The following is a 25594-nucleotide window of genomic DNA, read 5'->3' on the forward strand; positions in this document are numbered from 1 at the left end:
AAATCGAAATCTATATTGGTCGTTGTATGCCTAGTTTATGGTTATTTGAAATATCAAATTGGTAATGTTTGACAACAAAATGATGAAATTGGCTAAATTTAAAAAACATGTACCATTTTTTGTTAAAACAAGGCAAATTTTGAGTGTTCGCCTATTAGATTATGTGTATGTGCAGCTATACATACAAAAAGGGGATCTGGTGTATTTCAATTTCTTTCGTCTCTACTTTATGGTCCCATCTTTTTATGGTCGTAAGTCATAATGTAAAAATTCAAAATTTTTTTTAAACAAATCAAGTTTTGTCTATTATTACGAAGTTCTGCCACTGAGGCATTCTGTCAAGAATTTGGTGACCTTATTGATTTTTGTCGAGCTATGTTTTCGAGCCTTGCCAACGTATGTTGAACAATGATGTCGAGGCCCATCAAGTATCACGTTTCGAGCTTTGTCGAAATATGATGAACATGCATTTTATTGAGTACTTGGTGAGTACTACCAGGTCTCATGCTAAACTAACATAGAGTTCATGAAAAACCTTTTGAGTTTTTTCCTGTATTTTAGGGTCATGGGAGACTAGAACCCAACTGGTCCCTTAATGGAACTGCCATTGTCCCACCTAATTTTAGAGAGACGACATTTTACACACGACTATCTTCTAGGGTAGTGCTATTCACACATTCCTTTTACTTTCCACACACCCTATGTTTTCGTTCGCTAACCATCTTCATTTATTTGATCTACCAACAAAAAAATTAAAAAAGATGTAAAAAAAAAAGTGTAGATAGCATTGTGTGGATAGTATCACCCATCTTCTAAAATACAATGCCTACAAAGATTTTCAACCCTTCAAGTATTGTGTCGGAGTCTCATGTCACTGGTCTAGCCCGAGCCCAAATCCCGTAACGGGTCCTGAACAATACACGAGCCGAACCGCGGCGTATAACTTTGGGCGAATAGGGTTTCGTCTGATAGGCCCAGTTTATAGTTATCACTGTCGCATTCCTCCGTTCGTATAAAAGCAAAAACCCCTTCAGATTTTAGAAAACCCTAACGAACGCAGAGCTCTTCACTTCCAGCAGCTGCCGCCACCACTCCGACTTCCCCAGAGGTATAGATTTCTCCTCTCCTCCTTACATTCCGAGTCTTCATAATCTCCGCCGATTCGAGAAAATTCTCAGATCCGTTTCTATGTATATTCGATTTGGTTTCTAGGGTTGTGATCTCGATCGCCAAGATGCAAAACGAGGAAGGAATCATCACCGAGCTCTACATCCCGAGGAAATGGTACTCAATCGAATCTAATCGGCGATTTTTTGTTGTGATTTTTTTTGTCTTTTATTTTTTGGGGGATTGGAGCTTGAGGGTTTTGGATTAAATTTAGTGGTGTTTGTGTGTGGATGCAGCTCGGCGACGAACAGGCTGATCACCTCCAAGGACCATGCTTCTGTTCAGATCAACGTTGGGCATTTGGATGAGCATGGCATCTACACTGGCCAATTCTCCACCTTCGCTCTATGCGGCTACGTCCGTGCTCAGGTTCGCCTTCTTTCATTCGTACATTTACAGGGCTATTGTGGTAATATTTGTGTTTTTATTGGACGTTTGTGAATGTAATGTGTGATTAGAATGTGTAGAATGGTTGCGGAAATTGATTGTATTTGTGTTTTCATTATATTAGTTTCATTGGTTTTTGCTTATTTGCTTTGTGTTTTCACTATATTACTAATGCTTCATTCAAAACCTGCAAGGAGAAAAGTAACATACAAATCTCACACGTTGAATGACTGGCTGCGGCCGAAAATCGTAAACTATGCCAAAACAAGGATCCTTTTTTTCAGCTGTGATTTTCTTTATTACATCAGGATTCAATTGCAAGTTTGCAGTTACGGTTTTTGAAATTGTTCAATTACCGAGAGATTTTAAACCGAAGGATGAAGTTTTTCGATTATTCTGATATTGCGTTACTGAGGGGTTGTTTGATTAGGTTTTCGATCGAACTTGAAAGTTAATTAGCGTGTATTTTTAATTTTGAATCCGTCATTTGCAATTTGGCTTTCCATTTGTTCGTCTCTGATTTCCTTTGCATGCTTTCATTTTTCAGGGAGAGGCCGACAGTGGTTTGGACCGACTCTGGCAGAAGAAGAAAACTGAAGTTAAACAACAGTAGAAAGAGATGATGATTCTTCTTGCTTCCTCGAACCTTCGGTTCTTGGTGATGGAAGTGTTTAATTTCTGAAGTAAAACGTGACGTTGAGGGTTTTTCTTATTCAATTAGTGCTGCTGGTCGCAAGTAGTTGCCGATGTTTTGGTGTTCTTGAATTGGGCTTCTTTTGACTGTTAAGTAGTGAAACTTCTACTCATTTGAGTACTTTAAATATATTCCTGGTTTCTTGAAATGATTTACACTCGTAATGCATGATTATCTTATGATATATGTCAAAAAGTATACCCATGGCTATATACGTTGTAGTGACCTCGATGTTTCTCAACTCTTTTAGTATCGACATAGATTATGTCATGTCAGTTACAAGTGAAAAGTATCTCGAGGATTCGCCGTTTTCAAACAAAGTTTCAAATATCGAAAAGGTTGCTAGCAAGCAACGCAAGTTTACATCTGCATGTAATCTTGTCACTCGTCGAAAACTTCGAACATGAACATGAATGTTTGCAAGCGTACATTTAAGGAATTAACCACTTGTGATTAAAATTAAAATCCGTAATTAACCACTTAATAAACAAAAGAAATTATTTACCAAATACAAATCCGATGAGACTTAAATCTTAAAATTCCAAGCACTATCGAATCCTAATTTGTACGACTGCGACATAATATATCACAAAATATATTTACTTCCTGATGCCATCTGCATGAATTGCAACTACTGAATTTATCATGGTCATCGAAATCCCATCCTTGTTCGATTGTGTACGGACCTTGTGGATCTCCACAGTCGTTGCATGCTTTCATGGCAGTGTTCTCATCGTGTGCTTCTACAATTCTACCTATTACTTCCCTATTCACCCACATTGTGTTCCAAATCAATTCCTTAATCCTCTCTCGGCATTCTGTCACGCTTAACCCTCTCGATTTGTGGCGGTTGAGTGAATACAGAAGCTCGAGTCCTTTCTGCCTTGAATCGCCCCCGTAACACACCAAGATTGCTCCGTACACGTATGTTGCTTCTACGTGACCCTTTGAGGCTGCCCTCTTCAGAGACTCGACCCCCGCAGGCTCTATCCTCTTGCTTGTGAAGAGGTCGCGCATCCCTTGCCTGTACAAGGCCTCCGCATTGCCGAGATCCCTGCACCGCTTCAGAAACCTCGTGTGTGTTTCACTTGGGCGCCAGGAAACCAGCGGGAACTTGCTAATGTCGACGTGCTCGAATATGTGATCATCTTGGGCACTTTCGTTGAAATTCTTGCAGCTTAACATGGCTGAATAAAGATCATCGAAGGAGCGCGAAGCGACCTTCGCGAGTACTTGGACCAGAACCTCGTTCGGAAGAGATTGAATGGACGAGGAGGCGTTGCGAGGTTTCATCTTCTTCTTCTTGATCCCGTGAGAGGCGCCGTTGTCGATGCCTGAAATAAGAACAAAAGACCGAACCATGGAGAACTTGCGAAGGAGACAACGAAATCAGTTTGCTTTGCTGCCGGTACAAGAAACAATTATACAACGTTAAGTGCGATTATATATAGTCAAACAGATGCAGTCTTTATCCTTGTAGGAAGAGGACAAGAAGCAACCGAAGCCAAATCGGAATTGGATTTGTTACTAATACTACTTGGATTTGTTTTTTTCTTTTTTTTTTTTTTTTGGGTCAAAAGAGGTTATAGAGTTTTAAATACTTGGATTTGTTATTAATAACCGGTTAACTTGGCTAAATCGGTATTGGATTTGTTTCATGCTAATACAGAATCTTTTGCCCTACTACTAACTAAGAAAAATTACTTCATAGAGGAGGGTAATGGTGTTTGGCCATTCAATATTGAAAAATATTTTAAATTCGAATTGCTATGAAATAATATGAATTACGAGGTTAAACCGTGTCACACTCCAACACTAGCATACTTTATAAGTAATACACTTTTTATGGATGTATCTTCAAGGCGGCGCTAGAAAATTTAACTCTGGTGGACTAGCTAAAAAATATATAAAAAAAAGTTTAGTTTTAGAAAATGACTATACTTTAATCTTATAAACAAGGCTCATCCAATTATTTTGTGTTCATTGACCTTTAATTACTTATTTACGACAGGAAAAAGCCCTTGTTGGGTGTCGCAAATTGATCCATTGGAAATATTTTTTTTTTTTTTTTACCAGTCGTCGAAAATGCTTCATTTACAACGCTTGTGGCTTATCGTTACTAGTTATCTTTTAGTTGGAATTGATTTTTCAAAATGACAAAATTATTTTATTTTTGACATGTCTGTGTGGGCGCAAATACTTGTATGGTCGTTGAATATACTTTCCAAAGGCCCGGGACGGATCACTTCCCGGGCCCGCTTCACCACCGTAGCACGATATTGTCCGCTTTGGGCTTACCATTCCCTTACGGTTTTGTTTTTGGGAACTCACAAGCAATTTCCCAGTGGGTCACCCATCATGGGATTGCTCTAACCCCTTCTCGCTTAACTTCGGAGTTCTAATGAACTCCAAAGCCAGTGAGCTCCCAAAAGGCCTCACGCTTGGTAGGGATGGGAATATACATTTAAGGATCACTCCCCTGGGTGATGTGGGATGTCACAATCCACCCCCCTTAGGGGCCCGACGTCCTCGTCGGCACACACGCGGCCAGGGTTAGGCTCTGATACCAAATTATCACATCTCGACCCGAGGCGGATCCCTTCCCGGGCCCGCTCCACCACCGTAGCACGATATTGTTCGCTTTGGGCTTAAATTGTCACATCCCGGCCTGGGCCCCCACCACAACCCGAGCCCGCTCCACCACTGTAGCACGATATTGTCCACTTTGGGCCCCGACCACGCCCTCACGGTTTTGTTTCTGGGAACTCACACGAGAACTTCCTAATGGGTTACCCATCCTGGGAATGCTCTCGTGCGCTACTCGCTTAACTTTGGAGTTCCCATGGAACCTGAAGCCAGTGAGCTCCCAAAAGGCCTCGTGCTAGGTAGGGATGAGAATATACATATAAGGATCACTCCCCTGGACGATGTGGGATGTCACAATCCACCCCACTTAGGGGCCCGACGTCCTCGTCAGCACACGGCCAGGGTTAGGCCTTGATACCAAATTGTCACATCCCAGCCCAAGGGGGACCACTTCCCTGGCCTGACTCCACCGTAGCACAATATTGTCCGCTTTGAGCCCCGACCACCCCCTCACGGTTTTGTTTTTGGGAACTCACACGAGAATTTCCCGATGGGTCACCCATCCTGGGAATGCTGTCGCGCGCTACTCGCTTAACTTCGGAGTTCCCATGGAACTCGAAGCCGGTGAGCTCCCAAAAGGCCTTGTGCTAGGTATGGATGAGAATATACATATAAGGATTACTCCCCTAGGCGATGTGGGATGTCATAATCCACCCCCCTTAAGGGCCCGACATCCTCGTCGGCACACACACGGCCAGGGTTAGGCTCTGATACCAAATTGTCACATCCTGGCCCGGGCCCCCACCACAACCCGAGCCCACTCCACCACCGTAGCACGATATTGTCCGCTTTGAGCCCCGACCATGCCCTCATGGTTTTGTTTCTGGGAACTCACGAGCAACTTCCCGATGGGTCACCCATCATGAGATTGCTCTAGCCCCCTTCTCACTTAACTTCGGAGTTCCGATGAACTTCGAAGCTAGTGAGCTCCCAAAAGGCCTCGCGCTTGGTAGGGATGGGAATATACATTTAAGGATCACTCCCCTGGGCGATGTGGGATGTCACACGACATCTATTTTTTGCGATGATTTTCTTACGACCAAAACATTATGTCGAAAAAGGGTTCTTTAGAAAAAGACCCTTGAAACTCTTATTTTCCAAACAAAAACCCACATAATATTAAACTTCCAAATAAAACCCAAATTTCAAATAGAGTACCATGTAGACAAATATGTAACCAATTATCATCACATATTTACAACTTATGCCACAAAACTCTAGTTATGTCAATAAATATTATTACCCACCCTAATTATGATTAGCAATTAACCCCATATGAAAATTTTACCTTTCTTGTATGATAAATATTAGGAATATATATATATATATAAATTTAGCTATGTTCATAAACAATTTATGGGCACATTTTTTGTTTGGAAAGAAAAATCCTTTGTACAATCAGTTATTTTGCATCAAATAATAATATTGTTTTATAAAACAACAAAAAACCAATTAATATTCTTTTATGTTGTAGGTAAATTATTTTACCTAGATTATTACATACATTAGGCATTTTTTGTTTGTTATCATATATGCTTGTTAAAAATAATTTATCTATATTTATATTTAAAATATAAGTAAATTAATTTTGAATCAAATAGTATTTATTTTGTAGGTAAATTAAAATAGTAGTTCCATTATTTTGGGAAAGTTAAACAGTGCATAAATAATTTCGTAAAAATTAAACCAAGACAAATTATCTCCATTAAAATAAAACAGTACATATTCGACAAAAACAAAAATAAATAAATAAATAAAATAAACTAGTAGATACATTATTTTCTTATAAGATTAAACAATAGGTAAATTATATTGTAGGTACATTATGTTTGTAATATAAAAAAAGAATTGAAATTCATAAACAAAAAGTAGTAGATATATTAATTTTTAATCAAATTTCCTTTTTTTGTTGGTGAATTATTTTCATGCATTATTATATATATTGGGCATATTTTACTACTAATATATATGTGTGGAAAAATTTACCTATATTATCATATAAAATATAGATAAAATTATTTTGAATCAAATAACATTTTTTATTCTATAATTAATTTAATTTTTTTTTTTTTGAGTTGAAATGATAGCGACTTTATTAATGTCAAGAAGACGACATACAATAATGCAAGAGGGTGCCCTGGAGTAAATTATTTTGCATGTATCATTATATATATAGGGCAAATTTATTACTAATGCACATGTCCAAATAATTTACTTATATTTTTTAAATATAGGTAAATTATTTTATAGTGCTCTTCCAAATTTTCATTTGGTAAGAAAATGAAAAGATTAAATTAAAATTGTCTAAATTTATGCAAATTTAAAAAACAATTACAAACTCTTAAGGAAAGTATAACATTATTAGTTCTTTTTTGCCTTAACATACAATTTGTTTTGATATATTAATGCAATGATTTTAAACATTAATACATTTCTTTTTATTAATTTCTCCCTTCAAATCTGCATAGAATTAAATGTCTACATCAAAACAGTAATTAGGGGTATTTTAGGCATCTAAAAAATGAAAAATGTGTAAAGGCAAACAAAATTAATGAATTTACTTATGTGGAGCCTAGTCATTGGGTTTTATTCAGATAAAAAGACTATGCCGGGTTTTATGTAAAGAAACTTGAGTTTCAAGGGCTAAAGTCATATTTTTAGTAGATAAAATTCATGCACAAAATAATTTGAAATTTGAAATATGCAACAAGTTGCTTTTGAAAAGAACTAGAAGTACTATTAAAGTAAGCAATTATTGTCAGGCTTAACCATAAATTGGTAGCATATAAAGCGTAAAACAGATTGGATTATTTAAGAAATAAATAATAATGGCGAATGACGTAAATTGTAGATTGTAGATATATCTAGGTCATTGATCAAAATATTTGACTATAAGATATTGATTAAGCTCACAAATACGCAATAAGAAATACATGAATTCAAAGTCAATTTTGTCTGTTTAGTTTGACGTTGAAATCAATAGCATCTTGTAGTGATAAAGTATTAGAAATAAAATATAGAGGAAGAGAACAAAAGAGTGATAAGAGAGATATTGGAAGAATAAATCAGAGCCTGCTTTCTTTCTCATCAGGTATTTCAAAGTAGTTTGAGTGTGTGTGATACACATACAGGAAATATGAATCATGCCGCCTGAGTTTGAGCCATTGTTAGTTCAATATCGATATGACACTCATAAGTTTATTAGAGTACAATAAATTTGTATCACCTCAAATTTTCTAGCTTATTAGACTAACTCCAACCTTTTCCCCCCCCCCTCCCAAAATTTCATTCCAACCCTTGTTCTAAAATTGGGTTAAGTGCTTAAACTCAAACAAAAAAAAAAAAAAAAAAAAAAAAAAAACTCAAGCACCAGCCAAGAAACCAACCTAGGCTAAATATCATGGCCCACTGTGTGTGTAGACGCGCTATGAAAAAAAGAAAAAGAAAGCACGCTAGTTAATGCACGAAAACCATGGCAACGTGCGAAAGAGCAAGGAAAATGGGACACTTTGAGGGGAAGTGGGGCCCAACCTGATGGGGTTGTCGGCCACCAATATGCAATCCCATCTCCTTTATTTCTATTAGACGGCATAGATTTCCATCTCCTTCAAATCTAACAGGTGAGATTTATTTTTTTAATAATCTTGGGCTAAAATTTTAGGTCAGAAGGATTGGAACAGAAAAGTTATCTCTGGGTTAAAACCTAAATTTTAAGGGTTCAAAATTTTAGGTTTTACTCCAAGGGTTGGAGATGGTCTTATAAAAATAAATTTATGTAAAAATTTAATATATTAATATAACACTCATTTATTGAAGCTACTAAAAAAAGCCTTTAAATATCTATTTATTGGCCTTAAAATTTACATGGAAATTATTTTAACTAAGTACATATTATCCGTGTTTAAAATTTATTCGATACGGTCGATATTTTCATAAAATATCTAAAAGATCAAAGACAGATATGAAAATGGGTGGTAAAGTCTAAACTTCACCTCATATCGGAAAAACTATTTAGTTTAGACTAAAAATCAACAAATATCTTTGATATTTCAGACCCATCTTTTATATATTGGAGAAACTTTTATATTTTGTACAAATCCATGTTTAACAATCCCAAGTTTGACTTTAAATTTCCATAATATCTATAGAATGCAACTGATATCTATATAGATATTGGATATACAAATTTGTGATATACTCGATATATACGTCAATATTTTCACCAATATCAATATTTTAAACATTTTTTTTAATCTTAATTTTTTGCCAAACGATATATTTTGTTAGATTAGATGTTAGATTAGCTACCAGCGGGTTTTGAATCCACACTGTTATGCAAGGCTCAACACCTTTCCACCATTGTAGTAAATGGTCACTTGCAATATTTTAAACATTGAATATACTTAAATGTGAACAATCACGTAAAAAATAATATTTACAATAAGGGATGTGCTATCCACATCCCTTTTTACTTCTCACGTATCTTTGTTAATTTTTGTCTGTGTGATCTTATTCAATTTATTAGATCCGACAAACAAAAATTATAAAAAAATGCGTGAGAAATGAAAAGGAATATCACACCCCTTACAACAAACATGGCATTGTACTGTTTACGAGTTCCGAACACTGAGGCGGCGGCGGCCGCTCAGTTTCCAAGTCGGCATTCGGTTTTCGGCACGAAAAATGGATTCGAGCAGCTCGAGCTCCACAAATCTCGACTACTTCGACGACATGTGGAAGCTCCAATCCACCGCCACATTGCTATCCTTATCTGAAGTCAGTTGCTTTTCACTTCACACTCTTCAGTCCTTTCCTTTCTGTTATGTTTCTTTCCCGAGAGAACCTGCAAGGTAAGCGGACGATTTTTCCATCCGCAAGGCAGTGGTCAACCTGCCGATACAGGCGTCATCGCCGTTGCCGATTCCGGCATCAAATTCGTAGCTGAAGATGTGCGGTGCAAAGACGGCATAGTAAGTAATCAAATTGTTGATGACTTGATATTATTCTTCCTTAATCTTCAAATGTTTGCTAAGAAAATAAAAAAGAGAAAATTAGGTTCACATCCTTCTTTTTGTTACTCCATTAATTAAAATCCTATTTATTTTCTATTTTTGATCAAGGTCTTTGGGTATTAATAACATCATTAATTATTTGAATAATAAAATATTTTTTATTTTTAAATATATTCCTTTAGTGTTAAAAATGTTACAATTAGTATATTTATGTTAATGGCTAAAGTTTTTATCATATATTTTTATTTTTAGTTTGTACCTATTTTTAATTTACAAATATTTTTTAATTTGTATCAATTTTCTTTTCATTTTTAATTTGTACCCATATATTAGTTTCTTTTTTTGCCCATATTTTTTAAAGTTTTAATTGTGTTTGTATCCATGTGTATACCGTCACGTGACATTTTATATTTAATCAATGATAGAAAAATTACATATGGTATATTTATGTTTTATGCCTAAACTTTGTATCATATATTTATATTTTTAGTTTGTACCCACTTTTAATTTGCAACATTTTTTTTAGATTTGTAGTATTTTCTTTTTAGTTTTATTTTGTACCCACGTATTAATTTTTTTTAGCGCCTATATTTTTAAAAATTCATTTGTACTCATAATTTTTAATCTTTTATCTGGACCCTAATTTATTTATGGGGCTTTTAGATCCAGGTCCAAAAACATAGATGGTTTGTAGGAGTGAGTCCAATTACCTAATTATATGTATTTATTTTTTTAATGCTCATTTTATATTTTCTAAAAATATTAAAAATCAATTAAAATCTTCTAATATTATGAATTTTCAACCCCAAAAAATATAATTAATATCTTATAACAAAAAAAAAATATATATTGACATAAATCTATCTGCAAATCATTCTACCCTAACTCAAGTAACAAATATATGAATGTATATCATACCTATACGTAAGATATGAAACTTAACTAAAAGGTAGAAAAAACATAATATATCTACAAGTAAGACACATGAATCTTACTTGATTATAAAAAAGAATTTGTCAAATAGATAGATAAATGTAATTAACCTGTGATATAGGTTGATTATAAAAATAAAAAAAATAAAATCTATAAATGGGGTTTAAAAAGGGATAAAGAACAAGAAAGAACAAAAATAAATAAATAATCAAAGAGATAATTAGGAAGAAATTTGATTCTTATAAGAAATCTTATCATTTAAGAGATAATTATTGATAATAAAATAATAAGATTTAAGGAATTGGACTTAGTTTAATAAATTATACTATTCCTACTATTGGCTTAAAAAATTGGACCTAAATCAAGTTTCCTCTTTATTTATAATGTACCCATTCTTCTTTATTAATGTACCACTTTGTTATATGTGAAATGTACCAATTTTTTTAACACTATGGATACATTCTTTTGCCATTTCTTATTTCTTATTTTTACATAGTTTTTATTCATTTATTCAATCAAAATGTTTGAATTTTTTTATTGTAACCGTTTCTAATAGTATTATAATGAGGGATTTTAAATTTATAGGATTATAAATCTCATAAAATATCAAAAAATTAATGTCAAAACTATAAAAATATTAATATTAATATTAATATAATGAGGTGTTCAAACTTTGAATACTATGTTTTAATAAAAAAATGTTAAGGATTAGGAACTGCATTCAAAGTATCCCAATAAAAAAATTATGTTTTTTTATTAGTGTTTCACGGTTTCACCCAATTTTGATTAGGTTTTCCACTACGGTTTCGTTGAGAGTTCCGGCGAGGAATCGGAGTCCGAAATTCAGAAAGGTAAAGCGGTGGTGGTGTGTGTGGATGAGTCAAGCAAAAGCTAATTACGCATATACTCGAAGAAATTGACTCATTTGATTGTTTAAGTTTATCATTTAAGTTGCTGTGCTTGTTCTTTGATTAAACTATTATTGTACAACGAACTCCAAGATCGATTTTCGGCCAAAATACTCCGAAGCTCGTTTGCTTACTCGTTGTTTCATATTTCATATTTTGATGATTGATTGTGGAGTTGTTTTTGTGCAGGCTTCACTCGGCCGGGCATTTGCTGGATGCATGCATGTACGAGAAATGCGTGATTGGGCGATTTAGAGCCAACCAAAGGCTACCATTTCCCTCCGGGGTATGATTATTTCTGCTTTATTGCTTTAAGCCTATATTAGAAGGTGTCGGCATTTTTCGTGTTGCAAAATCTTCTGTTAGCATCAGGGAACTGAACTTATTAGTCGGCAAGAACCTTCTTTTTAATTGTTTCCTCAATCCTCGTTCATTGGCGATTGCGTTTCTTAATTTAAAATAAGCATAAAGGCACGATCACTCTGAGTTTAGATATGGTAAACGTGAGCTGTCCAAGAAATTTTCCACATAACAGCACAATGATCATTCCTTTTGATTGTAGGAAGTGGTAACAGCTCACTCTTACTTCAACTTTCCACGAGTCAATTTATCTGTGGCAAACAGCACAATGATCGTTCCTCTTGAGCCTTAAAGTGAAAACTTATTACCATCCCGTAAGTGAATTTGGATCGATATATTTAGACGGCCAAATCAGAGTCACACATGTAAACACAAGGATTTGAGTGTAGCCTAGCCCACCCCCACCGAATTGGCTTAGGCAGCAGCTGCCTTGTGTAGGCCTCCAAACCTCCTCCATAAAGTCTCCGGTATGTTATGTGGTCCTTGTGGAAAGGGTTTTGTCTACCGATATAAGCCACCAAATAAATATGCTACTTAGAGCCAATTAGGTCAAAAGTGTTCCTCTGAATTGGGGACCTATTGGGTGTCAGCATATATTGCTGGAGCTTTTACCCCTAAATAGATAAAAGAACCCGCTGTGGCATAAGTGATCGCACATGCTTCAGATTGAAGCAACATATCCTTCACCAGTTTTTCTCAAATTCATATGAGTTCATTATCGGCCTTAGTATTCTGAGATGTGAACAGTTTTTTTTTTCTTTTTCTTTTTTGTCTTTTAGACACGATGTTGTTGTTCGCATATCCTTCTGATTTGGTACTTATAAATTTATAATGTACTTATTTCCAGGCCATATGCGGAATATAAAAGCACAGTTCCGCAAAAAGATATAGCAAGTAAGCAAAAGGAGTTGAAGGTAGAAGCTAATGCATTAATATCCAGAGGAGGAAAAGTGAGTTGCAATATTTATCTGATCTGAATTTGCATGCTTGGTATGGTATATTAGGCCATCTCTAACCGAGAGCTGGTCAGATGACTCGTTTTAGCCCTCTGGCCCTCCAAGATATTAATATTTTAATGAACAATATAGGGCCATATTTGCCTCCATCTCCAACCGAGGGCCAAAGGGCCATAAGGCTTGTTTTAGCCATATCACAAAAAACCGTCTCCAACCGAGGGCCAAAGAGCCAAACATAATTTATTATTTTAAAACTACAACTTAAATTCAAATCCAACGGCTAAGTAACGTCAGCTAGCCGTTGGATTTGAACCAAATTTTGTAAAATAGAAGTTATAGGAAAAAAAAATAGAATTTAAAAAAAAATATATGAAACAAATTTTGTAAAATAGAAGTTATAGAAAAAAAATAGAAAAAACAAAGCTTTAAATTCATAAAAAAAAAAAAATGAATACAACAGCTAGCTGACTCAGCTAGCCGTTGTATTCAAATTTGTCATACTATTTGTGTCAATTGCAAGTAATCAAAATTATTCTTGTGTAGCCGTTACTATTCGTGTTGGTTATAAATCCGACAGTTTTAAGCAAAATTCTGGCCAACCCAGGGATGGCTGGCTGGTTGGAAGGGGCCAGCCCTTTGGTCTTTTGGCCATTTCAGATTCCGTGGGGCCCACGAGCCCTCTGGCCTAGCCCTCGGTTGGAGACGGTTTTTGGGCTATTTTCGACCCTCTGGCCCTCTGGACCATTTGGTTGAAGATGACCTTAGATCTAATACGTTACCGTAGTTTTCTTAGATTTCTGTTGCCTTGTTACCATATGAAGAAGCATGTAAGTTATGTGGTGATTACCTTACCAATTATATTGCAAAGGTTATTCTAGACCTGTTTCAAATACATTCTCATATCGGACCCTTAGGGTGCGTTTGTTACACCATACTATCTCAGACTGGACTAGTTTTAGGGACTAAGCTGGACTGGCTTAGACTAAACTAAACTAAACTAGACTAACTTAGTGAAGCGTTTGGTGCAATGTCAGACTAAAAAACTGGATAAAATAACAAATTATAATATTATATTATTTAATATATATATATAATAATATTATATTATTTAATATATATATAATAATATTTTATTATTACTTCAACTTTTTTTTCCCAAAAAATTCGAACACGCACTTCTACCTCTCTCTAGAGAGTTCTTTACTTTTGTTCCACTTTGGTTCTGTCCCCAATACTTCTTTTCCTCCCATCTTTTTCCTGTAAAAAGCTTCAAAACCAAGTTTCCTGCAAAATCGTCGCCAAGGCTACCTTCTCCTCCCTCTCTGTCTCTTAATCTCTCTTTGTCCCCAACTTTGTCCCCTTCTCTATCCATTTCTCTCCGGAATTTTCTGGAGAAAAGGGAACCTTTATGGGAATTTTCGAAAATAAGGTAGAATTTTTCTATTGAGATTGTTGATATTATTGTTTTGCTTTTTTTTTTTTTTTTTTTTTTTCGGATTTTGGTGATTGGATTTTGAGATTAAGGTTGTGAGTGGGTTTGGGTTTCAAATCTGGGCATGGGAGGGGAAATGGAGTTGCCCAGAAGCATGCTTGCAAACTTGTAGCTTTCATACGACATGCAGACAATTTTGAAAATGGGACTAGCTATCCCATAGTTTTTGAGGGGTTTCACCAAGACTGGCTAATCCCATGGTTAGTCGAGGCAAGTGAACGTTAGTGTCATTAAAGTTAGTCCCAGCGGGTACCAAACACGAGACTGGACTAACCCTTAGTCCAGTCCAATCCAATGAGAGTTAGAGAGGGTAAACAAACGCCCCCTTAAAGTTTTAGTACTTAAAATATTCCAGTACTAACTATTAATTGCATTTACTTTTTTGCAGCTCTGGTCTCTTGCAGGCAGTGGCGGATCCAGGAAATAATATTAAGGGGGTCAGTAAGAATAGGCGTGCACAGCGCACAACTTTTTTTTTTACCAGAAATAACATGCATATCACCATTTCAACGAGTCTTGGTAGACCTAAAGTCATTTGGAAAGGTATACTACACACCTGTTAATGCCTCATGTGCGTGGGTAACTAACATGTTTCAAGGCTGCTCCTATATGAATGTTTAACAAAGAAACACACTTATCTTGAACACACTAATAATGTTTGATATCATTGCATCTCAATAATATATTTGTCCAAGAATGATGATGCTTTGTTAGTCATTGAGATCACCATTTCATTCACTCTTCTTTCAGACATTTTATCAAATAATTGGAGTGCATATATAAAGCTAACTCTAATCTTCAAAAAGGTAGCACTTAAGACCATCTCCAACCAAAGGATCCAGAGGGCCAAAAACCATCTTCAACCTAGGGCTAGGCCAAAGGGCTCGTGGGCCCCACTGGACAAAAATGTGCCAAAGGGCCAACTGGTTGGCCCAACTCAGCCAGCTAGCCAGCCTCATGCTAGCCAAACTTTTCATTATTCTAGTTAGTTATATCCGACAACATTGTATTTATTACTGTCGGTTATAGCCAACAGGAATGGTAGGCCTTTTATTTTTTATTTTTTATTTTTTATAAATTCTATTTTTTTCCCATAACTTCCTAAGCCATTATACAACATTAAATTAAATTAAGTAATATGAAACAATATGAAACAACACTAAATAACATTAAATTTAAATAATGAATTATGTTTGGCCCTATGACCCTTTGGCCTTCGGTTGGAGATGGTTTTTTGTGACAAGGTTAAAACGAGTCTTATGGCCCTTTGACCCTTGGTTGGAGATGAAGGCAAATATGATTATGTACTGTTCATTAAAATATTAATATCTTGGAAGGCCAGAGGGCTAAAACGAGCCCTCTGGCTCTTGTTCGGTTGGAGATGACCTAAGGTACCCATGAACATTCACTGAAGTTCAAAGGATCAGCATCCAAAGTATCCATAGACGTTTACTCAAATTCGGAGGGTTAGCTGCCCCTCTGCCCCTCAATGCATCTGCCAATGTTTGCAGGATAGCATTCCTCGCATTGTGAAGCTAGGGGACAGTGACAGTATAGGCTGCCCATGTGGTGGTACCCGTGTTTCTGATATATCAGAGATCAAGAGTATTATGGTGGTACCTATGTTTCTGTTATATCAGAGATCAAGAGTATTATGGTAAGAATCGATTTGCTTTGATGTTCTTATGCACTGATTGATGTCTCAAAATTTTCTCAAATTTAGGAGCATGAAATGAATGTTTAAAGCAAGAATATGTTGGTCTACTCTTATTTCAAGTGAGTTATTTTATTACTTGTTCAGGTTACTGAAATATGGACATAGAAAGGACCGCCAAAGGTCTTTTACAATATCGGGTGACTCAGGTCCTCAATCTTTGTGTAATATTTGATACAAAGATCTGGATCATTGTGTAAAATTTGACAATTTATATAACTTTTATCATAGCGTGTTCTTGTAAACCTATAAATCTTTTCGGATTTTTTACAATTCCGCCAAAAGCGAAGCAATGATTGTAATTTGTTTGTATTGTGTGCGTGTATTTAGTATTTTTTTAAATAGTTCCGTTTAATTAGTATATTCGGAATCCATTGACACTCCACAAGCATAGACAAGGAGAGCAGTTTGTCTCGCACGAACAAGTCGAAAGCGTCGCCATCCTCATTTGGATTCCCTGGTTTCAAGTTTCGATTAAGACTCGAAATTCTTATCGGGCAGCTGGAAATCGCCAATGCCATTCCTGTGGCGTGTCCTAGGAGATGTACTTGTGTGGTCCGCAGGCCGTATCAGAAAATGCTTGGAAAGAATCGCTTCAAGTTTCACAATCTTCCTACATTTTGGATACACTTACAAAATCATTGGAAATGTACAAAAATTTGGATTACACTTTGTTTTTCCATTTGGGTGCTTAAAACTTTCGTTTTCATTGACAAACAATAACATCGTAGAAATTATATAAATTTATTTAAATTATAAAAACGAAGATTCAAACTTAAATATCGAAATGTAGCACGTTCTTTTAGTTAGCTTGTCTGAACTGGTAAATATGGTCAAAATGTTTGTGTTGGCTTCAACTTTTCTTTTGGGTTGAAACGTGGCTTCTCGTTAGGACTTTGACCAGGTCAAATCCATTGAAAAACGTGGAAGGTTGATTGGGGAAGTTTGAAGCCATCTCTCGGTCATTGACTATCGCATCTGATGACCTATTTAACTCAGCCAAAATCGATCATCTGATGGAGACATTGGTTGAGTAACCGTCTTGGAGTATCTTCAATGAGAGTTCTTACTTAAGACTCATACCATCATCTTTAAGGATTCATTAAGGAGTTTTAGAGGAATATTCGATTCCCTAAAAGAATATTATTTACAAAGAAATTTTTTTATAATATAATCCCTAAATATAGGAACTAAAAAAATATTATTTATTTTATTGAAATATTGTAACTATTGATAAAAATAAAAATCTATTTCTAACATTGATTTTTTAAGAATTAAAAAAAAAAGGCAAATGAGAAGTTGCCCCACTTGGTTGGGTTCAAAAAACAAGGAAAAAAAAACATAAAGAGTAGCACCATTCCCACTCAAAATTAATATGAAGTCCATTATTTGAGTATTTATATATAGTCCTCATATTTGAGAATTCTTTTGATGTATGCAGCGAGTCCCTATGTATTTAGATACTTTGAGGACTTCGATTCCGGCCCATTAGAAGTGATTTGTACCTATATTTAAGGACTATACGATTGTAAAAACTCCATTTAAGGTCTTCATTGGAGATGTTCTTAGGCAAATTGGTTAGAGTTGCGTCCTTATTTCTCGAAATCCAAATCAATTTCTTTTTTCATAGTTTAGATTAATTTTTTTTGTTTTTTTTGGTGAAATAGGATAAATGAATTTTATGTGGACTGTTTTATTGTTTGTTAACAAAAAATTAACATACAGATCTCATAAAGAAGCTTGTGGTATATCCTGACTTTAAAATGAGCTAGACTCCTCTCTATCTAAACTTTTATTAACCAAAACAAATTAATATGAAGATAATCAATTATTTTCAAATTAAGAAATTGAAATGAGCTTTATCCGTGGAATTAAATTGTTAATTTGAAAAATTATAATAACATAACAAAATACCACGCATGTACTTTGGATGTGATCCGTGGGCTAGGCCAACTAAAACATTATATGAATAACATCTTACTTACAACCGCAACAAGTGGTCCAGTAGTAAGGACGCGGATTACGATTATTTAATAAATAAAAAATGTGGGAGGTCCCGGCATTTATGTTCCAAACTGATGAGTCTGCTTGACTTTGATCCCGGCCTCGGAAATGATGTATAATCATGACTTGCTAAGCTTGATTAAGTTGGTTAAAGTAACGTGCTTCCTTTTTGCACTCAAATTTGAATTCTCTTCCTCGTAATTTAAACAAAAATTTAGGGTAATTTATCCTAAACCCTAAGCCCTAAAACCCACTTCTCTGTTCAGTGTAAATAATATCATTAATTAAAAAAAAGAAAAAGGAATAATATAATAAGCATAATACAATTGATGAATGGCAGAGTTCAAATGGAACTGGGAAAACGGCATTACCGGTAAGAGCACGAATAGACAAAAAGCCAAAATGCCAGCCAAACAAATTCCGCTAATTTCAGCAAAGCCCCTTCCTCACCATCCATTCCCTCCATTCCATTTCCTTCTCCCTCCCCATCGCACCTCCAACTCCACCTCCCCCTCCCCCCTTTGATGTACCACCCAGATACAGATTCTCCACTCCACTCACACCTCTCTCTCTTTCTCTCGAAGTCTCTCTTTTTCTCTCAGATCTGCTGTTTGCTTGCTTTTCTGCTTTTTCTTTCCAAAGTCATACCCTTTATCACTCCCTCTTACCACCCAACAACGCATCACTCTTTTTATACATACACCTTTACACATATATATGTTGTATAACACTAGCCGCATTCTGGGGTTGTTTCCATTGCTCTTCTGGGGGCCTCTTTGTTGAAGGACAACTGGGCCAGGTGGGTTTTCAATCCCAACTCCGTTTCTTCTTGTGTTTCTTTGATAAATGTATGAATACGTGAATTACAATTCACAAATAGTTATTGGGTTTTGCTTGAACCATATTTTCTATCTTTCTGAACCTTTTATTTGATTGAGTTTGCTTGTTGTTTCACCCTGTTGGGTTTTTTTTATTGCTTCTGCAATTAAAAGAATCACTTTTGGAACCGTATGTTTATTGCCAAGTGTTGATTTTTCGATGGAGTAATGAGGATATAAGTATATTATGATTGCTTTTGTTCTTTTTTGAATTGTCATAATTTCTGTATTTTCTAATTTCCTTAACCTCCAAGTTTAGTTCATTCTCTTTTTTCACGCGGCGATATTCTATTCTAAACAATTCTAATGTAAGGGAGGGGGGATTCAAACTTGGATGCAACGGACCAGTCACACTGCCTGGTTCCAACCTTTTAGTTTCCTTCTGTTTTCTTTAATCATCTAGTTTATGGAAGGGGACGGAGTTTCAAACTATGGCCTTCGTGCAACGGTAAAGGTTCTTGATCACTAGAGCTATTAGCCCCCATAAGCTCCATGTTTAGGTGTTCAACTCAATTTATTTTCTTGTTGTGAGTAAGCATTTGAATTATTAGTATTGATCATTGAACTTGGAGATCTATGCATTCTTGTGGCTTATAGCTCGGAAAATTCACTTACGGTGTTTCACACATCCACACAAAGGCACACACTTTTTACATCATCGTCATAGATAAAAGAATTTGAAGTTAAGAAGCTGTATTTTTATTGTTTTTCTTTTGTAGTTATATTAACGGATCTTCAAGTTTTCCAATGTATCACCATTTAAAACTATAACAACGCACTTCGGAAAACAGTGGTTCAGTTATGAATTATAAGTTCATGTTATTTGGAGAAAATTTGGTATTTGGGCAATAAAGATGGCCAAAATCAATTCCAAGTTGTTACATTGCAAACGTTTGAGTTAATGAATAACCTAGATGTTTGTATGTTTTCATCTGTAGATCATGCTAGGAGAAACTATGGTTAAACCTGAAGGAGAGCTAAAAGTAAGCTTTGGCTATCAATGCAATAGCAACAGAGGCAGTTTTTGTGAGGATTCTGATGAATATGAAATCCCGCCTGAATTCCGAAGGAACAGTAGTTTCTCTTGCTTGTCTGGTGCTGCCTTAAGTGCAAATGCCACTCTGGCAAACACAAATATCTGCAATGGTTTGATAGGGGCAGAAATACTTCCTAGTTGGGACTCTCCTAATTCATTTCGTAGAGTTCCCTCTTCACCGTCTATGTCAAGGTTGGATATATTATCATCTTCTTTTCAGAGTAGTATATCGAACTTAAGTTGCAGTCCATCTACACCTGATTCTGATTCTTACTTAATGAAATCCACGAGTCCTTCCAGAAATGATAGTTTTCTTAGTGGCATGGAAGTGCAAGTGGCAGGTGGAGCTGCTGGTGAAGACAGGGTCCAAGCTGTTTGTTCTGAAGAAAATGGGTGGCTCTTTTGTGCAATTTATGACGGTTTCAATGGAAGAGACGCAGCTGATTTTCTGGCTGGGACACTGTATGAAACCATCATATTTCACTTTAATTCATTAGACTGGGAATCAAGTCAGGAATCCATCAAAGCTTCTAATGATCTAGATATAGATGAGTCCCTTCCATATATAGGAGATCATAGTACTATTAGTGGAGAAAGATTTTCATCCGGAATTTATGCACACAAGGATTCAAGTTTTGACAATACCTCTAAGAATACTCCATGTGCAAAAGTAAAAACATTAACTGATTCGTTTAGGCATGGGGTGCTTGATAGCCTCCAACAAGCTCTTAGTCAGGCCGAGAATGATTTTCTATGCATGGTTGACCAGGAAATGGTGGATCGCCCAGATTTAGTTTCCGTTGGGTGTTGTGTTTTAGTTGCACTTCTACATGGAAAGGATTTGTATACACTTAATTTAGGTGACAGCCGAGCTGTATTGGCAACATATGGTGATGGTTATTTAATGAGTGGGAGTGATAGGTTAAAAGCTATCCAGCTCACTGATAGTCATACAGTTGATGATGAAAGTGAGAGAATGCGAGTTTTGTGTGAACATCCTGACGATCCCATGACCGTTGTGGCTGGAAAAGTAAAGGGGAAATTGAAGGTCACTCGAGCTTTTGGAGTTGGTTACTTGAAAAAGGTGGTTACTCTTACTGTTTAACAATTATGCACCAACACCAAGTAGGATAAAAAGAAATTTTTTAGATAAACTGACACTATCTGGTGTGTTTATGTCTTATGCCCCTTCGTCGTTATCAATATATTTTCAATTAGTGGTGATTACTGATTCTATTTTCTTTTCACTTTTGCGCAGAAAAAACTGAATGATGCATTGATGGGAATTCTTCAAGTTCGTAACCTCATAAGCCCACCATATGTTTCCACTCAACCAGCGTTGAATGTGCACAGAATATCAAAATCTGATTGCTTTGTAGTACTTGGTAGTGATGGCCTGTTTGACTTTTTTACCAATGACGAGGCAGTAAAGCTTGTCCACTCCTATATCTTGAGCAACCCCTCTGGCGATCCAGCTAAGTTTCTGCTCGAGCAGCTTGTAGTAAGAGCAGCCAATTCTGCAGGTAGAGTTTTTTTTTATATATCATGTGCTCTTAGTTCTCTCACTTTCGTTTTCTCTGCTTTCAGATGCCGCTTCTATGGTGTATGTGGTATTATTATCATACGACCTCTTGCATTTGTTGAAAGATAACAGATCTTTTAGTTTAAAATAAGTTGTCTCAATTTTATTTGGTGCTGTTTGTTAACTTCTCATGTAATGTCCTCCTAATCGTACGTAGTAAATACTTTTTGGTAGGAAAACTCCAGTTTTGACACAGATTTCTTCCTGAAACCATATTTGATTAAAACATTTTAAGACCAGATTTAACTTAGATGATATTTGACACGAATATGCATACGTCCACCACACCACACCTGAAGGCATGCATTCACATTTGCTTCCAAAATTTGGTATTCTGAAGTCTTCCAAAAGTAAATACCAATACAGGGTTGGTTACATTTAGTCTTTTGGCATAGTTTTCGTTTGCCAGGTCTTTAAGCACATTATTCGTTCGTTGCAGGTCTCAGCATGGAAGAACTCATGAACATTCCAGCAGGAAGGCGGAGGAAGTATCACGATGATGTAACTGTAATTGTGATTATGCTCGGTACAGATCAGCGCACGACAAAGGCGTCAACGTGCGTGTAAGACTATTTTTCATGTGTGATAGAATGATTGATATTTTTGGCAGTCCAGGGTGTTAGGTTTCAAATTGTATATAGTGGATGTCAGATATACTTTGCTTCTGCTCTACGATAATGTTTATAGTTTACCAAATTTGCTTGGCAAAAGACTGCTTAATTGCATTCATCTGCAGGCTTGTTCAAGAAGGGCAAATAAATTATATTATTTTTTCTGCAATTTTGGCAATTTTTATAAGATTCCAACAACAAACAACAAAGCCTTATCCCACTAAATAAAGTGGGGTTGGCTGATGAATCCTAGAACGCCAGTGCATTCGGTTTTGCACCAAGTTCTCCGTTAGCTCCAACTATGCTCTGTCTTTTCTTATGAGATTATAATAATCTTTTTCTCCCTCGTGAATGGTACGATAGACATTCCTTATACCCTTACAAAACGGGGAGCTTTCTTGTTGGCTGGGTTGCCCCTTTATGCTCTTATCAATCATATCGATTTTTGTTTGGTTTATTCTTTTGGTGATAGTTAATTATTTCAAAGAACATTTTCTGGCATTCAACCAAATACAAAGAAAAGAATATTTTCTGGCAGATACTGATGAATAAAGAAGGGATGCTCTATTGTTGACCTGAGCTTTTTCTAAAGAATGTCAATTGCAGTTTCGTATGGGACCAAAGGGAATCAATATATTGATTGTATTCTATTCTTTCCAAACTTGACAAAGAGACCTACAAGCCATTCGAGAATACTTTTGTAGGAAGCACTTGTATACATGGCCACTTTCAATAAAAATGCTTTAATTAGATTTAAGTAGGCTAAAATTTTTGTGAAAAATTCTAGCGCATCTTGAAAAAACATTTGTAAGCACTTCTTAAAAAATCACATTATTATAATTCGGAGCCACTTGTAACTGTTACCAAAGGCTCTTTGGATTATTATTTGAAAGCATTTTTAGATCTTGCAAAAGCATGCCTAAACAATTAAGCATAAATGATTCTTTGTTCACAAACACCATTAGTTCTAACCTTTCAAGACTAAATGCATTATGTTGATGGACTTCCAAACTTCCCCACTTGTTTCCATTCTAATTTTCTCCTATTTCCTCCTCACTACAATCGAAAATTCTACTACGATGCGGTATAAATAAGCAAAAAAATTTTTATCATACATAATTTCCAACAAAAATTTGTTAAAGATTCATTCTCTTCATAAAAAATAGAAGGTAGAACCAATAAAAATTACTTTTTTGATTCATTCCTATACATTAGCCATTAGATCTTTATTTTTGACAACTCAAATGAAACACATTAGGGTTTTCATCGCTGAAAACCTTTAGATTCTCCAAATGTGTCGCCTTCACCCAATTAGCCTTTTAATGACCAATTGGTGCACGAGTACGATGATGATGGAACATAACAATGACAAGAACCCAGAGGGTACAAGTTGACAGGTCCTCAGACGGAGGGGAGTCCTAGGTCAGGGGGAGCTCCAAAGTATCACTGTAATTGTGGACAATCCAAGAATAATAAAAGATTTGAGGGCAACAAAATGTTCGTCGAGAGTAATGCTGCCACTTCGAAACCAAAGACGAAATACGAGGAAGATTGGGACATTGAAGCATCCTTCGCTATGGAGGGCCAGGAGTTCGCTCTCACGGCAACAAGTCTGGAACATATTGACTACGAGAATGATTGGTTGTGGATTCAGGTTGCTCAAACCACATGACAAGTGATGAGAAAAATTTACAAAACCTGATTGAGTAAAAGGGAGGCCGCTTGGTGGTGACAACCAACGACTTGAGGTTACCGATTGCTCATATTAGTAATACAGTAATAGTGCCTCGGTACAGCACTAACCATGTGTCCCGATTCCCAAGAGCTTCAAATAGTTGGTCCATGATCATACTGCTCTGATGCCAGTTGTTGGGAAAATTAGAGTACACAACTCTAATATAAGTGTTTGAAAGACAAAACAAGTAAGAAAACTACTCATATTACACTCATTCCGACACATAAACTCTAAAAGAGTCACATTCCTCCCTTCGATCCATGCTCATTTCTAGCTTCTGGCTTGTTGCTTGCTTCTTACTTGGTTCTTACTATAGCAATTATCTCATATATCTCTACTAATTAATAAAACACTCATTGTCAACCAAAACCCTATGAAATTACCAGTTTAACCTTCTAATTAAAACAGAACATGAATAAGAAATATGGCAGAAATATAATTTCACACAACCAAATTCTGCTGTTCATTTTTTTTTCAAAGCCTCACCTACATGTAATCCTAACATATCTCTAATTAAAAATAAAAAATAATAATTTAAAAATGAAAAATAAAAAATAAAAACTTCCCACTCACATTCTCTATCACTCTTTGCATCTTTCTCGCCAAAATCCTCTTCAACCGCTCTAACCACCCCACCTCCTTCATCCCCTTCTCCCACCCCACTTGCCTCTAACCCACCTGCAAATTATGTAGGCTCTTTCTCTCCTCCAACCCTAATTGCCCTCCGCCAGACCCACCCCCCAACAACTTCTCCCACATCCTCTACGTTTTCCCCCATGACCCCTATTTCGCCGCCCCCTGCCTCTTTGACCCACGAATCCTAGACTGGAGACCCTCTCACCGTGAATGGGCATCCAATGTTTTGAAGGTATGAGTCTCATTATTTAGTTTCTACATCTTATGCAAGGTTAGAGGAAGAAATTTTTAAGCATTTAAAATCCCTTGCAATACGTTCGATGTGTCATTGAAATACATATATTAATCATGATTTATCACTCCTCTATTACTTATTTTGTTGCATTCGATTGCTTTTACTTTGTTGCAGGGCTTGGTTTCATCCAAGTAGAGTTCCACATTATACAATCTTATTTTGGAGTTATGTAGAAGTTTTTACACAGACAGATTGGGCTTGATTAAATATGGGCTCTTGGGCTGGTGTTGATCTTCAGCAGCGGGTGCACATAAGCTGTGGAACGTGTACGGCTGAGATCAACTGGATCCACAGTTTGAAATCATCCTGCAATAAATTTTTTGATGAGGGTCTGAATGTCAAGGTTTCCAGTGACAACTGCAAATAGTATTGCCCATCTTACCGTGAGATATCGATTGCTTTTTTTTTTCTTTTTTTTTTTCCCCCTTTTTTGCAATGGATCATATCATAAACAAGGCCAAAAGGCAGATGATACACGGAAAGCCGGCAACCGGCAAGCAAAGGTACATAGCCATGAGGACAGAGAAAACAAACGACACCGCCACAAC

The 25594-nt window shown here is 36.0% G+C and overlaps 3 protein-coding genes and 1 pseudogene across 5 annotated transcripts; 3 read left to right on the forward strand and 1 right to left on the reverse strand.

Annotated features, from left to right (window-relative positions):
* Positions 1-998: 998 nt before the first annotated feature.
* Positions 999-2396, forward strand: LOC137731012 (small ribosomal subunit protein eS21y-like). The gene is made up of 4 exons (XM_068470050.1): positions 999-1108; positions 1213-1284; positions 1404-1536; positions 2102-2396. The coding sequence occupies exons 2-4, from the start codon at positions 1235-1237 to the stop codon at positions 2165-2167; spliced, it is 249 nt and encodes an 82-aa protein (XP_068326151.1). The 5' UTR covers positions 999-1108; positions 1213-1234; the 3' UTR covers positions 2168-2396.
* Positions 2397-2707: 311 nt separating this feature from the next.
* On the reverse strand, positions 2708-3642 carry LOC137731011 (putative F-box protein At1g67623). The gene has a single exon (XM_068470049.1). The coding sequence runs from the start codon at positions 3608-3610 to the stop codon at positions 2807-2809; it is 804 nt and encodes a 267-aa protein (XP_068326150.1). The 5' UTR covers positions 3611-3642; the 3' UTR covers positions 2708-2806.
* A 5847-nt stretch (positions 3643-9489) lies between these two features.
* LOC137732668 (uncharacterized) lies at positions 9490-16413 on the forward strand (annotated as a pseudogene).
* A 2276-nt stretch (positions 16414-18689) lies between these two features.
* Positions 18690-23334, forward strand: LOC137731685 (probable protein phosphatase 2C 40). 3 transcript variants are annotated; one of them, XM_068470869.1, is made up of 5 exons: positions 19111-19599; positions 20090-20379; positions 20488-21271; positions 21446-21710; positions 22209-23334. In XM_068470869.1, the coding sequence occupies exons 1-5, from the start codon at positions 19558-19560 to the stop codon at positions 22334-22336; spliced, it is 1509 nt and encodes a 502-aa protein (XP_068326970.1). In that variant the 5' UTR covers positions 19111-19557; the 3' UTR covers positions 22337-23334. The 3 variants fall into 3 exon arrangements, with proteins under 3 accessions (XP_068326969.1, XP_068326970.1, XP_068326968.1); XM_068470868.1 differs by lacking the exon at positions 19111-19599 and adding an exon at positions 18690-19072 and having other exon boundaries at positions 20090-21271; positions 22209-23325; XM_068470867.1 differs by having other exon boundaries at positions 19113-19599; positions 20090-21271; positions 22209-23330.
* The last annotated feature ends 2260 nt before the right edge of the window (positions 23335-25594 follow it).

Source organism: Pyrus communis, chromosome 4 (assembly GCF_963583255.1).
Source record: "Pyrus communis chromosome 4, drPyrComm1.1, whole genome shotgun sequence".
Lineage (NCBI taxonomy): Eukaryota > Viridiplantae > Streptophyta > Magnoliopsida > Rosales > Rosaceae > Pyrus > Pyrus communis.

Coding starts and splice junctions, on each gene's coding strand:
- LOC137731685 (XM_068470867.1), top strand. CDS start 19,558: ATGGAAGGGGACGGAGTTTCAAACTATGGCCTTCGTGCAACG. Junction 21,272..21,445: donor GAGTTGGTTACTTGAAAAAG/GTGGTTACTCTT, acceptor ACTTTTGCGCAG/AAAAAACTGAATGATGCATT. Junction 21,711..22,208: donor AAGAGCAGCCAATTCTGCAG/GTAGAGTTTTTT, acceptor CGTTCGTTGCAG/GTCTCAGCATGGAAGAACTC.
- LOC137731011 (XM_068470049.1), bottom strand. CDS start 3,610: ATGGTTCGGTCTTTTGTTCTTATTTCAGGCATCGACAACGGCGCCTCT.
- LOC137731012 (XM_068470050.1), top strand. CDS start 1,235: ATGCAAAACGAGGAAGGAATCATCACCGAGCTCTACATCCCGAGGAAA. Junction 1,285..1,403: donor CTCTACATCCCGAGGAAATG/GTACTCAATCGA, acceptor GTGTGGATGCAG/CTCGGCGACGAACAGGCTGA. Junction 1,537..2,101: donor GCGGCTACGTCCGTGCTCAG/GTTCGCCTTCTT, acceptor TTCATTTTTCAG/GGAGAGGCCGACAGTGGTTT.